Below are 12951 nucleotides of genomic sequence, written 5' to 3'. Positions count from 1 at the left end.
CCCACAATCCTGTCTTTTAACTTTTATTTAAGAGCCTTTACAAAATGAATTTAAAAAAAAGTAAATAAAATGTTAACTTCCACGAGGTTGTGTGTGGTTTTTTCTAAGAAACAAAGACTCTAGGAAGAAGACCAGCTGAGAAAATGAAAGGTAAATATTGACAAAACACAGGAATATATTGTTTTAGCACAATGTTATTAATCTCTATGTGGAAATAAATACTCATTAAGTTTTTTCTACTTAATTTTGAATTTCTACATTTGTTGCTGTGCTCCTGTGAGTGGAAGTGTTGAGCTAAAATGTCTTTTAGCTTCAATTTTAAAAGCATGTATGAATTCACGCGAGTAGGAGCACCAGGCACAGACATCAGAGACGTCTCGTTAATCAAATCATGCTCTTTAATGTGTCAACCGAGAAAGTGAAATTAATATTCTTGAATTATTCATCGAAATATTCATATACAGTATTCATCGAAACACCTTTTTTTTTTTTTTTTTTTTAAGATTTTTTTGGGCTCTAGTGGCCCTTTATTGAGATGCAGACTGAAAAGGGGTAGAGAGAGAGAACGGGGAAGACACGCAGCAAAGGTGCGCGGGCTGGATTCGAACCCGCGACCGCTGCAGGAGGACTGTAGCCTCAGTATATGAGCCGCCGCTTAACCCACTGCGCCCCATCGAAACACCTTTATATGAATACTGTCTACTTACATTGTGGTTAAGTCATTTAATGTCCATGTAGATGTCAGTAACCTACTAACAAGGGACCCCAACTTCCATTTTACAGTATGATGTCCTCCTTATATATAACTTTTGAACTGTTTTATGTTAACATTAACAATACTATTAAATTTGTTTTAAAGAGTTATTTACTGCAGAGATGGGAATCTGCGAATATCTGTCCAACTTTACCGGAGCAAGTCTGTCAGTCCCTGCTCAGCGCACCACCACATTACATTTCTCTCTGAAAACCCTGCCGTTGTGCTCAAAACTAACTACAGTATAGTCAGGGGGCAAACCCTAAGATTGATAACTATGCTCACACTTCTGGGTAAAGTTTGACAACCTTATTTCTTTGTTAGAAGGAACCCCTAAGAGGAATAATAGGGGTGTTGTCATCTTGGATTTTTTTTGCTGGTGACCACTGGAGGCGCTGTAACATTCAAATACTCAATTCATGCATATGGTCACAATAATGGTCAAAATGTACAGTTTATATGCAAAATCTTCAATGTTCAAGATTTTATATTTAGGGAAATGGATAAAACATCAATTAAAAATTTTTTTTTAACTGTATTGCTATATTTTCTCCAATATTGGTTAAAAAATATGACTTTTTTATAGGCGTTTTGAACACACACATAATAAGCATCTTTTTTTTGCATTCTAACTAGTAATGGGATGTTATGCTAATTGAAGTAGCTAGGCAACCTAGCAAGGCAAGCTAGCTAGAGCTCTGCACCATGCTTTTTAGGGCTTCACTTTCTGCGCTTGACTGAATGGAATGATGCCAATGATTAATTCTCCAGCGCATGACTATGATACACTTTGGACAGTATTAAAAAACTGCCATAACATGACCAACAACCTAGGCCAAAAGTACACAGTCATAACATTTGATGAGCAGCTTTATTGTAAAGCAAAGATGCTTCAGTGGCACCATCAAAAGGAGTGTGTGAACATGGTGATCCTCTTGGGTGGCTTTCATGTGCAAATGAACTTTGCAAAGGTCATTGTCCATCATGTTGCCGATTCAGGGCTGAGAGACATCCAAAACATGCAGGACAGGGGCCCACGAGGACCAGGATTGAGAAGCACTGCCGTAGAGATACGCAGATTTTTCGGTTAGTTTTTTCTTTTTAGATCCCAGCCTTTGCGTAGAAGGTGGCTTGCGCATCTTTCAGGCCCTTTTTGTGTGCAAGCCAGCTTTATAGATGAGGCCCCAGGTCCTGGTTAGATTCCTGAAGCAGCAGGTCCCCGGTTAGATTCCCGCCGGCCAGACCATTACTTCATGTCATTCCCCTTCTCTCTTCCCCCTATTTTCTCTCTCTCTCTCACTGCACATATGTATTGAAGGCAAAATCTTAAAGGGGGCATATTTTGAGAAACACGTTTTTTCTTGTTTTAACATATATAAAGTGGTCTCCCCTCACCCTGCCAGCACAGGGGAGACAAAATACCATGGAATTCTGCAGGGCCTGACTGTCGGTTTGATCCCCGGTAACGGGCGATGCGCACAGGATACGCTCCGGAGCCGATCTGTGCGCCCGCCGTGGGGTTGCGGCGCCCGTCGCGCAGCATCCGCCGGGCAGATCCGGCTGAAATTCCGCTGGTCGGTCCCCGGGAGCCCCTGCTACCAGTCCAGGCCGGTTCCTGCGGTCCCGGCCGGTCGGAACTGGTCAGATTCCCCGGTTGAAGTCGCGGTGATGCCTGCTGCTCCAGCTTACTTCCTGGTTCCCAAAGCGCGGTCCGTCCGACTAAATTGTCCAGGTTCCCAGCCGCTTTGGGAGCAGGGATTTCTGGGGGACGTCCCAGGCTGGACCAGCTTCACCCTCCGACATTTTAAGCGAAATCTGTCGGTTTGATCACCGGTAACGGGCGATGCGCCCCGGAGCCACGCTGGGCGCCCGGCGTGGCTCCGGGGCCAGCGTTCAGCATCCGCCGGGCAGATCCGGCTGAAATAGTGCATAAATGTTATTTATATACAACTCAGATTTTATTTTTTTAACAATAAAGTTGCCATTTGTGAAAATTCAGTGTTGTGATAATTTACAGGCTCGGGCTGCTCTGGCGGAGCGAGGTTTATTCTCCTCCCCTGCTACACGTCATTCAGGGAGCCAATCAGCACAGAGCCTCATTATCATACCCCCCCCTTCCCTTAGAATGGAGCACAGAAAAAGGGGTTAGAAGCTGTAAAACTAGTGACAGGGCCCACAGGCTGGATTTCTGATTTATGTAGAAAAAACAAGCTTTAGATTGTTTTTAAGACATTCAAGGCCTGTTTAAAATATACATTAAATGCCATAATAGGTCTCCTTTAAAGAAATAAAAAATCTTTAAAAAAAAACAAAAAAAATCTACCTTCCAACCTCGCCGCTGCCCCCCCTGCAATAGCCCGCGACCCCTCTAGGGGGCGCGCCCCCCAGTTTGGGAACCACTATTTTTTTTTTCCAACTTTATTGAAGCAAAAGACATAAGTATACACAGTATTGAGAGCAACATCAGACATATGTGTATACAACATAAACTACACAATTATACAGTCACAAATACGCCAGGGGAATTAGTCATTGACAAAGGAAAAAAAAATTAAACAAATATCTTATATAGCTTACAAAGGTCATACGTTTTAACAGCTTTTTTATTTATAGAATCAGATATGGAGAATATGTATTGTTTGATATATGCGGACAGCTCCGGAAAATTCGGCGGTTGGATATAGAATTTAGTTAAAATAACGAGCAAATTGATCAAATAAAATTTACAGAGATTCGGGAACCACTGGCCTAACTGATGTTTTCATCGACGTAATGACGTTTTCATTGACGTAATGACGTTTGCAGCGACGTAATGACGTGGCTCCCCTTGGATAAACAAACTCAGCTGATTCACAAGTTGAACGAGTTGTGAACCAGAACCAGGACTGGAACCGGTGTGTTGATAAAGGTGTATGAGGTTACATCAGCTGATACACACAAACAGAAGGGTGATGGATCCGTGTGTGGAGCAGACGCCGCTGTTTACGTTCGGGGTGATCGCGGACGTGCAGTACGCGGATATCGACGACGGATACAACTACACGCGGACGCGCCGGCGCTTCTACCGCAGCAGCCTGCGGCTGCTGGCCAACGCGCTGCGGAGCTGGTCCGAGCCCGCCGGACCCGCCTTCATCCTGCAGCTGGGCGACCTGATCGACGGCTTCAACAAGCCGCGGGACGCCTCGGAGGTGGCGCTGCGAGCCGTGCTGGAGCAGTTCGGCGGGGGCGCGCCGCGCGTGCACCACGTGTGGGGCAACCACGAGTTTTATAACTTCAGCCGCGCAGAGCTGCTGCGGTCCCGGCTCAGCGGCAGGGCCGGCCCGGGACCCCCGGCCCGGCCAGACCTGCACGCATACCACTTCAGCCCGCGGCCCGGGTTCAGGTTCGTGGTGCTGGACGCCTATGACGTGAGTGTGCTGGGCAGAGAGGAGAGCAGCGAGGAGCACAGCTCCGCCCTCAGCCTGCTCAGGCTGCACAACCACAACACTGACCTCAACTGCCCTCCAGGTAGGACCAGTACAAGAGTTGTAAAAAAGAATCAGGGGGGATGGTGGATTTTATCATATGGGGACAGATAATGTGTGCTGATTAAAAATAATATAATATATTACAAATAATAGCACTGACCAAAACACTACAGGAATGACATAGCAGCAGTTAAATGCAGCCTTCTGTAAGCTTTAAATATCCACTGGGCTTACATCAAATACATCAAAACACAACAATAAAAAAGTTTTCTGAACTTATCAATATGACTCTGTCCTTCTTAACAAGAATATTTGTCTTATTTCTAGTTAAAATGTCTCATTTTACTAAAAAAAATCTCATTACACTTAAAACAAGACTCATCACTGGAAAAACAACCATTTTACCTGTTTCAAGTAGATTTTCACTTAAAAGTAGAAAAATCAAAAAAGATGTTTTTTGCTTGTAATGAGAGATAAATCTTGTCCCACTGGCAGATTTTCCTACTTATTTCAAGTGAAAATTTACTTGAAACAGGTGAAAATTGTCAAATAAGTTATTTTTCTGGTGTTATTTTTCTGGTGATGACTCTAAATGTTGAAATAGCAGTAAAAACCACATTCATTGATTAAATGACATAAGGGATGGAAAGGGGGGATGGCAGTTTTACAGGGGGGATGATTTGGACCGTTTTTATTTCAGGGGGGGATGCCATTCCCCCTCAACTCGAGTACTGGGTATGACCTCTGAGAAAAACCTAACATGGATCTGGATCATACACTTGTGTGAAAAAGTGTTTGCCCCTTTCCTGATTTCTTTTTTTTTTTGCATGTTTGTTGCACTTAAGAGAGAGATAAGATAAGATAGTCCTTTATTACTCCCTCAATGGGGAAACTCACGTGTTAGCAGCAGTACACTTAACATATACACACACACACACGCATGCGAGGAAGGGGGTAAAAAAGTAAAAGATAATTACAAAATATGGACAGTATACATTGCAGTGGAGATAAAAAAGATAAAAAATATAAGATAAAAAATAGTGCAAAGGAAGAAAAACAGTGCAAAAAAAGCAGGTAGAATGAGTGTGAGGTAGACATGTATTGCATGGATATTGCACATATGGTTATTGCACATGTTATTATTGTCCGTTAGCTACTGAGAGCAGGCCTGGTTGTACAGTCTGATGGCAGCGGTGAGGAAGGACCTGCGATGCCTCTCAGTGGTGCATCGTGGGTGACGAAGCCGGTCGCTGATGGAGCTCTCCAGGGCTCTGACAGTCTCATGAAGGGGGTGGGAGACATTGTCCATGATGGATGACAGCTTAGCCACCATCCTCCTCTCCCCCAAATATTAATATAGATAATATTATCTTATCCTCTTAGGATAAGATGATAATATCCTTTATTTTTCCCTCAATGGGGAAATTCACTCTGTGCAGCAGCAGTACACTTATAATTATATAATATATATAATTATATAATAAACTACAATTACAAAATATAAACAGTATATACATTGGAATGGAAAATAGAATAAAAAAAAAGTAGTGCAGTATGGGAAAAGAAAGAAAAACAGTGCAAAAAGAGCAGGTATGATGTGTGTGAGGTAAACAGATATTGCACATATGGTTTTATTGATTAAATGTTTAAATGTTTCAGATCATCAAACAAATTTAAATATTAGACACATAACACAGTGCCGTTTTTAAATTGTTTTTATTATCAAATCAATCTTTATTTATATAGTGCTTTTCATGCAAAATTCATATATAAAAATGCAACACAAAGTGCTTTACATACACACACAAATGTTAAACAAACATAAAACTTATTAATGCCCCCCCACCCGCCACACACACACAGACGGACACAAGCACACTACAGTTCAAGGCAAGGCAAGTTTATTTGTATAGCTAAATTCAACACAAGGTAATTATTGTAAAGCAAAAGTGCTTTACATCAAAAGCGACAAGACACAATTAAACAGTAAATAAATAAAATTATAAGAAAAGAGATAAAATGATAAAAAGCACAAGTTGTTAAGAAATAAGGGCAGTAGAGTACAGCAGGTAAGTATTTAATGTAAGTTACACACGCAGACACACATGAATCTATATAAATATGGGTGTGGACATGGCTCAGCACTGAGGATCCAGGTGAGGAAACGGTATCCTAAAAGTAGGTCTAAAAAGCAAGACATGCTAAAACAAGCACAACTTAAAACCATAAAAACCTGGGTCAAAACAACAAGAACAGCTAGTTAAAACAAGGGTATACAAGAAAGACTAAATGGAACCAGCTAAAAGCCTAATTAAAAAGGTGAGTCTTGAGCCTGCTTTTAAAAGCATCAACAGTCTCAGACTTTGGGAATGATTAAAAGGCCGGGGCTGGAGGACCTTAGGGTCCGCAAGGTTTTATAGAGTAAAAGCAGATCAGACAGATAAGAAGGCCCAAGACCGTTAAGTAAGGGGAAAGAAAAATCCAAACCTACATAGCCCTGTGTGAAAATTGATTGCCCCCCCCCCTGTTAAAACATAAATTAACTGTGGTTTATCACATCTTTGGAAAGCTGAGTTCAATTTCTCTAGCCACACCTAGGCCTGATTACTGCCACACCTGTTCTCAATCAAGAAATCACTTAAATAGGTAGGCCAAAAGATCCTCAAAAACTAGACATCAAGCTGCGATCATGCTGCTTTCCCCTTAATAATAAAAACCTTCATTTAAAAACTGCATTTTGTGTTTACTTGTGTTATCTTTGTCTAAGATTTAAATTTGTTTGATCTGAAACATTTAAGTGGGATAAACATGCAAAGAAATAATAAATAAGGAAGGAGGCAAACACGTTTTCACACAACTGTACATCTTCACCAGTTTAAATTAGGTTTTTATTGATCGGCTTTTGCTGATGCTGCAGAGATGAGACCCTAAGCCTTGGCGCTCAGCCTCTGTTTGTTTACACTGGTCACAGACACGTGGTTGTGACTGTGGGCTCATGCAGCCACTGGGGTTGGAGATCTGGGTTTGGTGGCCTCTCCAGACCGACCCACAACCAGCCACCGTGACCTTTTTGGTAAAATTAACACCATAACGAAACAATCTCTGTAAAATATGAAGATGCTCTGTTCGGTCTTTATTCACAGCTCGGTTTTCACATCCCCTTCTAATCTGGGAGTTTGAATGTTGGCGTCTGGTCACAGATACACATCTAAGCAGGGTGACCGCGGGTCCTTAAAAAGTCTTAAATTCCCTTTTTGCTAAAATAAGGCTTTTTAAATGTCTTAATTTTTTTTAAATCTCAATCCAAGGGTCTTAATTTTAGAGGTAATGTATCCAGTCATCATTAAAAAGTTTATTTCATCGTTTTGAGGAGAATCTCCTGCAGAGGTTCTAAATCTGTGTTGCCAGGTTGGGCAACACAGATTTATATATTTGGGCTGCTTTTCCTTGTTTTTACTAAACATTTAGGAGAAATTATTAACAAAAAAGTTATGCCATTATGGCAGAGAAAAGTAGAAACGTACACAATAAACTCACTGATATTTTATTTGCTTTAATCTACTCGATTTAATTGTAGTCTTTGTTTGGAGCCTGAACTTCTTTGGGGCTATTTAGTAGTCTTGTGAAGCTTGAAATGTATTACGCATTTAATAATTGGCAGCTTTAACATAGAGAATGTATGATTTTGGCTGGTTTTTCAGTAGTTCGGCCAGTTTTACATTGCGTTTGGGCTGGAACCAGATCTGGCAACCTCGACCTCAGTGCTAGACTTCTTAGTGACTTGTCTTTTTGGTCTTAAATTTAGTTTGGAAATGGTATTAAAAAGTCTTAAATGTACCTTGGTCAAACCTGTGGACACCCTGTTAAGTGTCATACGGTGTCATACGGGGTCATGTGCTATCAACCTCGGTGACCCCAGACTGACTGTCTTTATGCTTTGTGTGTATTTTTCAGCGTCAGGTGGCCTGAAGGAGAGATTCACCAAGTTCAACGGTGGCTTCGGTAAGGATCAGCTGGCCTGGCTGGACTCCGTGTTATCCTCCGCTGATGAGAGCCAGGAAAAAGTGACCCTTGTCAGTAAGTAAAACCTCCTGCTTGATGTGCCACATATGTGTGTCAAAAACCCCCAACCAAGGGGTCGGTGTCATCCCGGTCGCTGGTCTCATGGCCGGTGATAAATCACCCGCGTTGCGTGGAAGTCATTCACTGTGTGTCGTAAGCGAGGCTTGTTCTTCTTAAGGGGCACGGTGGCGCAGCTGGTAGTGCAGCCATCTCACAGCAAGAAGGTACTGGGTTCAATTCCCGCTGGGGACGCTGTGGGCGCTGAAGTGCGTGTTAAATTCCCCCATGACTTCAGCACCCACACCCTGGGTGGGGTTGGTGAAAGCCTTTCTGTGTGGAGTTTGCATGTTCTCCCCGGGTTCCCTTGGATAGCAATGTGAGCTACCCTCACAAAAACATGCTATACATGCCCCCTCTGGCCAACCGGGGCGCCAGACGAGGCGGGGAGGAATAACGCTGGAATACGCCGGTGGCCGGAATAACGCGATCCTTCCACGCGCTACGTCCGGCCAGGGAAGCCCCACCCTGCCTGGTGAAAAGAAGCGGCCTGCTCACTCAGGTTAAGGAGGAGACCTGAGCGGGGCCTCCTGGGGTTGGTAGAGGGGAGTAATGCCCAGGACTGTCACTTAGGTAGAGCACTGGGTGATAAAATTGATAAAAAATCGGGGATAAAAACGCTTATGCATGGGATCTTAAAAAAGCATGGCTCAACTTGGTTAAATAAATGGCCTATTTTAAAAGTCTCTTCATATATAAGGCGCACAGAATATATGGTAAGATACCGTACTATAGTGACGGGTTGAGTTATGTATCTACCTGAAAATGCTACAGCAAATGCAAAAAAAAAAAAGAAGAAGAAAAGTACCGTAAGTGAAACTTTATTAACAAAATAAAAACCAGCTTTGCTCCGTCTCGTCACAGTCGCCATTATGCGAGTCAGCGTCGCTGCTGTTGTCTTTAACGTCTGTCACGATTCCTGCCAGTTTTAGTGCTGTTACATTGGTGACACCAACTACATTACCCACAATCCCCCCAACTACAGTAACAGAAACTACCGTAATGATCATATATAAGGCGCAATCTTTACAGGCTTTAACAAGAAATCTATCAGGCAGCTGCAGCTGATCCAGAACGCTGCTATCAGAGTCCTCACAAACACCAGGAAACTGGACCACATTACACCGGTCATAAAATCACTACACTGGCTTCAAGTGAGTCAAAGGATAGAGTTTAAATCTTACTGCTGGTCTACAAAGACCTGAATGGTCTTGGACCAAAATACATGGTTGATCTGTTAGTTCCTATGAAGCTCCCAGACCCCTGAGGTTCATCTGGATCTGGTTTGTTGTGTGTCCCAAGAACCAGAACCAAGCAAGGTGAGGCAGCGTTCAGTTATTCTGCTCCTCACCGGTGGAACAAACTTCCTGTAGACCTGAGGTCTGCTCCAACTGTAGATCCTTTAAATCAGGCCTAAAAACATTACTGTTTACTGAAGCGTACTCTTAAATTAAATACTTACCTGCTGTTCTCTACTGCCCTTGGCCCGGTTTCCCAAATCAGTTAAGTAGCTCTTAACAGCGAAAGACTTCTTTCAAACCATCTTAAGGAGCCTGTGAAAGAAGTCTTTCGCTGTTAAGAACTACTTAACTGATCTGGGAAACTGGGCCCTTATTTTTAACAACTTGTGCTTTTTATTATTTTACCTCTTTTCTTATCATTTTATTTCATTTTATTTGTTATTTGAATGTTTAATTTTGTCTTGCTGCTTTTAATGTTGATGTAAAGCACTTTGAATTACCTTGTGTTGAATTGTGCTATACAAATAAACTTGCCCTTGCCTGTTTCCTGGTGCAGGTCACCTCCCGGCTCATCCCGGTTCCACGGAACCGGTCTGCCTCGCTTGGAACTACGACGAGCTCCTAGCCCTCATCCGCTCCCACGGCAGCGTGGTGTGCTACATGGCCGGCCACGCCCACGACGGCGGGTACTGCCGGGACGAGGACACGGGGGTGCACCATCTGACGCTGGACGGGGTGATCGAAACCCCGCCCGACAGCGACGCCTTCGCCACCGTCTCCGTCTACACGGACAGGATGCTGCTGAAAGGAAGCGGGAGGGTCACGGATCGAGTATTTAAGTTTCCATGTTTCCAATATAACGGCCCCTCCCCGACAGGCTGACGGGCCCTTTTTATCCAAGAAGCAGCTCACGGTTAACTTTGGCGTGGCTTTGATCTCCTGATCGCAGTTTCTTGGTCATTTATTATCGAGGTGTGGCACGGTTCATTTATTAAATTGGTTGGATTATTTAAATGAAACATTTTTTAAAGGTTGCATTTATTTTAATGGATGTAAGTTTAAAATTCCCAGAAAGTGTGGAGTTTGTCCGTGCTCGGGTTGGGAGGGAGGACCTGTCCACATCCGTCCTTTAACGAGGACCTGAGTTCACAGCGGGGGGGGCAGGTTAAGATCCAGACTCGGAGGAACGTTTATTTATCCCTGCAGGGCGGTTGAGAGGGCAGAGTACAAAAGTACAAGACATGAGAGATAAAGCAAGACGGTACTCTGCAGGTGAAATGTGCACCCGCCCTTCCAAAGATGGCGGATCTCGCACTGGGAATAATAAATAATTACCATTGTTCATATTATTTTATGAATAATTGTAGTTAACGTAATGATGACTGTGTTTCTGCAGATACTCAAATGACTCGGATTGGGGAGCAGAATACATGACTGGTGCATCCCGAGTTAATGATCTACTTTAAATATGCAGAGAAAATATGTGAATATAAATAAGATAATATTTCACATCCCAGCGCTACAACAGGAGGCATTTATTGTTATTAAATTATTGCACTCGCTGAAAGAACCAATTGAACCGTACAACTTTCAACGAAGGGGTCATAAAACGGTCAGTAGGAGTCAGAGGTGTTTATGCAGCGAGGCCAAGACCTTCCTCGGCCCAAGCTGCCTCCTCATTCCTTCTTTTCTTTGGAGTGTTTTTGCCTCGTGTGTATTGAACATCTTAACTTGTGTGTTATATTTTGGAGAGTTGGCGCTGTGCTGGTGTCTGTTAGCTCGCGCCAGCATTAGGGCTGCAACGAGAAATCGAAATAGTTGACGAAAATCGACAAAATTAATTCCCAACGAGTTTAATGATGATGATTAGTTAAATATATCTGGAGCAGAGAAAATTTGTAAATGTTTTGTGTGTTTTTATTTAATGAGATTAAAGCTCAAATAACTGCTCTCCAGACCTTTAAACTCTCCACAGCTCTCTCACCGCTCAAAGCTGCAGGTGGTCGCTCGGCATACATTTACCGTAATGTCTGGTGTATCTCACGGTGCGGCGGTGGAAAACTCGTGTTTTTATACTTTGATTTGCACCAACCATTGAGAAGAGACGGCAGTGGAAAAGCTCACGTTACAACAGATTGTAAATACGTGTGTGACGCGCTGGTGAATCTTGTTCGTGGTCGTACTCCAGTGCGCCGTAACGACTCGTGCAGGCAAACCTCCACTAATCTGGTTTCTGCTCTTCTTTTCCTCTCGGCTGTTCCCTTCAGGGGTCCACAGAGCCAATCATCCGCCTCCATCTAACCAAGCGCCAACCGTCTTACTTCGCTCGCGTTGAACTATGTTTTGTTGCAGTTCCTCGACTGACCACTAGAGGCTGCAACGCCTTCGGCTCGCGGTACTGCTGCATTAGTTGGGAATATTCTGCAAGGAAAGTACTTTGGTTAACTTATTTCACACATGAATTTTTTATATTTCTCCAAAAAGGTTTAAAATGAAAATATGAAATGTGCACTTTTTTTATTTCATTGAAAACATATTAAGAAAAAGTTGTCTTGCGTTGGAATTTCTGCCTTTTTTTGCACCTTTCTTATTGCACATATCTAAAGCTCTTTTGATGAACTTTTGCTCAGGAATGTTGTGACTCTGCCGGACCAGCTGGTTCTTGGCTGACTATGTTTTTGTTTACACTGTACCTCAGTGACACCAGAAATAAAAACCTGCTATTGCACCCGTTCATCATTGCTTGTATTTTCTCTTCATTTTTATTTCTCACGTGTGTAAAAAAACAAACAAAGAAATTGATTTCACCAGTAAAGTGAAAAATGTAAAACTTGCCACAATCATTGATTGAGTGGTTGAATTTTTGTTGCAGTTAGTCTTGCAGATCCTCCCAGAATGTTACAGCCAATCCAAAAACCGGTGATCAGTAGTTTCAATTTCAGAATCACAGAAGCTGCAGTTATTGTGGTCGATGCCAAATCTCTTCCTCAGCAGTTCATTGGATGGATATTGTTTAGAATTTTGAAATAGTTGATTAATGGAAATTCTATTTGATCGTAATGAGAATACTCTATCATTTAAGTGACCACGTAGAAATCTAGTTTGACACCCCTGGTATAGTTTCTACCAGGGTGAAACCAACTTTTGACTTGGAGATTAACCCTTTAACACCCATATAAAAATAAAAAGATAAGAAAATTAAAAATAAAAGTAAAAGGTAAAAACAAAAATAAAAATTGAAAGTGCTGTGCCATAAAAAAAATTATAGCACTGCACTTTAAAAAACAATTTACATTTTTTGGTAGTTTTTTGCACTTTTTAGAAATGTATTTAATTAGTATGGACTTTTAACATACAGATTATTAAATAT

General features: G+C 42.3%; 1 protein-coding gene across 1 annotated transcript; it reads left to right on the top strand.

The window, feature by feature from the left end:
- The first annotated feature begins 3616 nt into the window (after positions 1 to 3616).
- adprm (ADP-ribose/CDP-alcohol diphosphatase, manganese-dependent) lies at positions 3617 to 12317 on the top strand. Its single transcript, XM_061708721.1, has 3 exons — positions 3617 to 4261; positions 8176 to 8298; positions 10138 to 12317. Exons 1-3 carry the CDS (start codon positions 3667 to 3669, stop codon positions 10461 to 10463), a joined length of 1044 nt encoding a protein of 347 aa, XP_061564705.1. The 5' UTR covers positions 3617 to 3666; the 3' UTR covers positions 10464 to 12317.
- The last annotated feature ends 634 nt before the right edge of the window (positions 12318 to 12951 follow it).

Source organism: Cololabis saira, chromosome 19 (genome assembly GCF_033807715.1).
Source record: "Cololabis saira isolate AMF1-May2022 chromosome 19, fColSai1.1, whole genome shotgun sequence".
Lineage (NCBI taxonomy): Eukaryota > Metazoa > Chordata > Actinopteri > Beloniformes > Belonidae > Cololabis > Cololabis saira.
The sequence above is the reverse complement of the archived record's forward strand: the minus strand, read 5'-3'. Positions and strand labels throughout refer to the sequence as shown.

What these genes read in the sequence shown, in the direction of transcription:
- adprm (XM_061708721.1), top strand. Translation starts at nt 3,667, where the DNA reads ATGAGGTTACATCAGCTGATACACACAAACAGAAGGGTGATGGATCCG. An exon ending in TGACCTCAACTGCCCTCCAG is followed by an intron (nt 4,262 to 8,175) that starts GTAGGACCAGTA and finishes TGTATTTTTCAG; the next exon opens with CGTCAGGTGGCCTGAAGGAG. An exon ending in GGAAAAAGTGACCCTTGTCA is followed by an intron (nt 8,299 to 10,137) that starts GTAAGTAAAACC and finishes TTCCTGGTGCAG; the next exon opens with GTCACCTCCCGGCTCATCCC.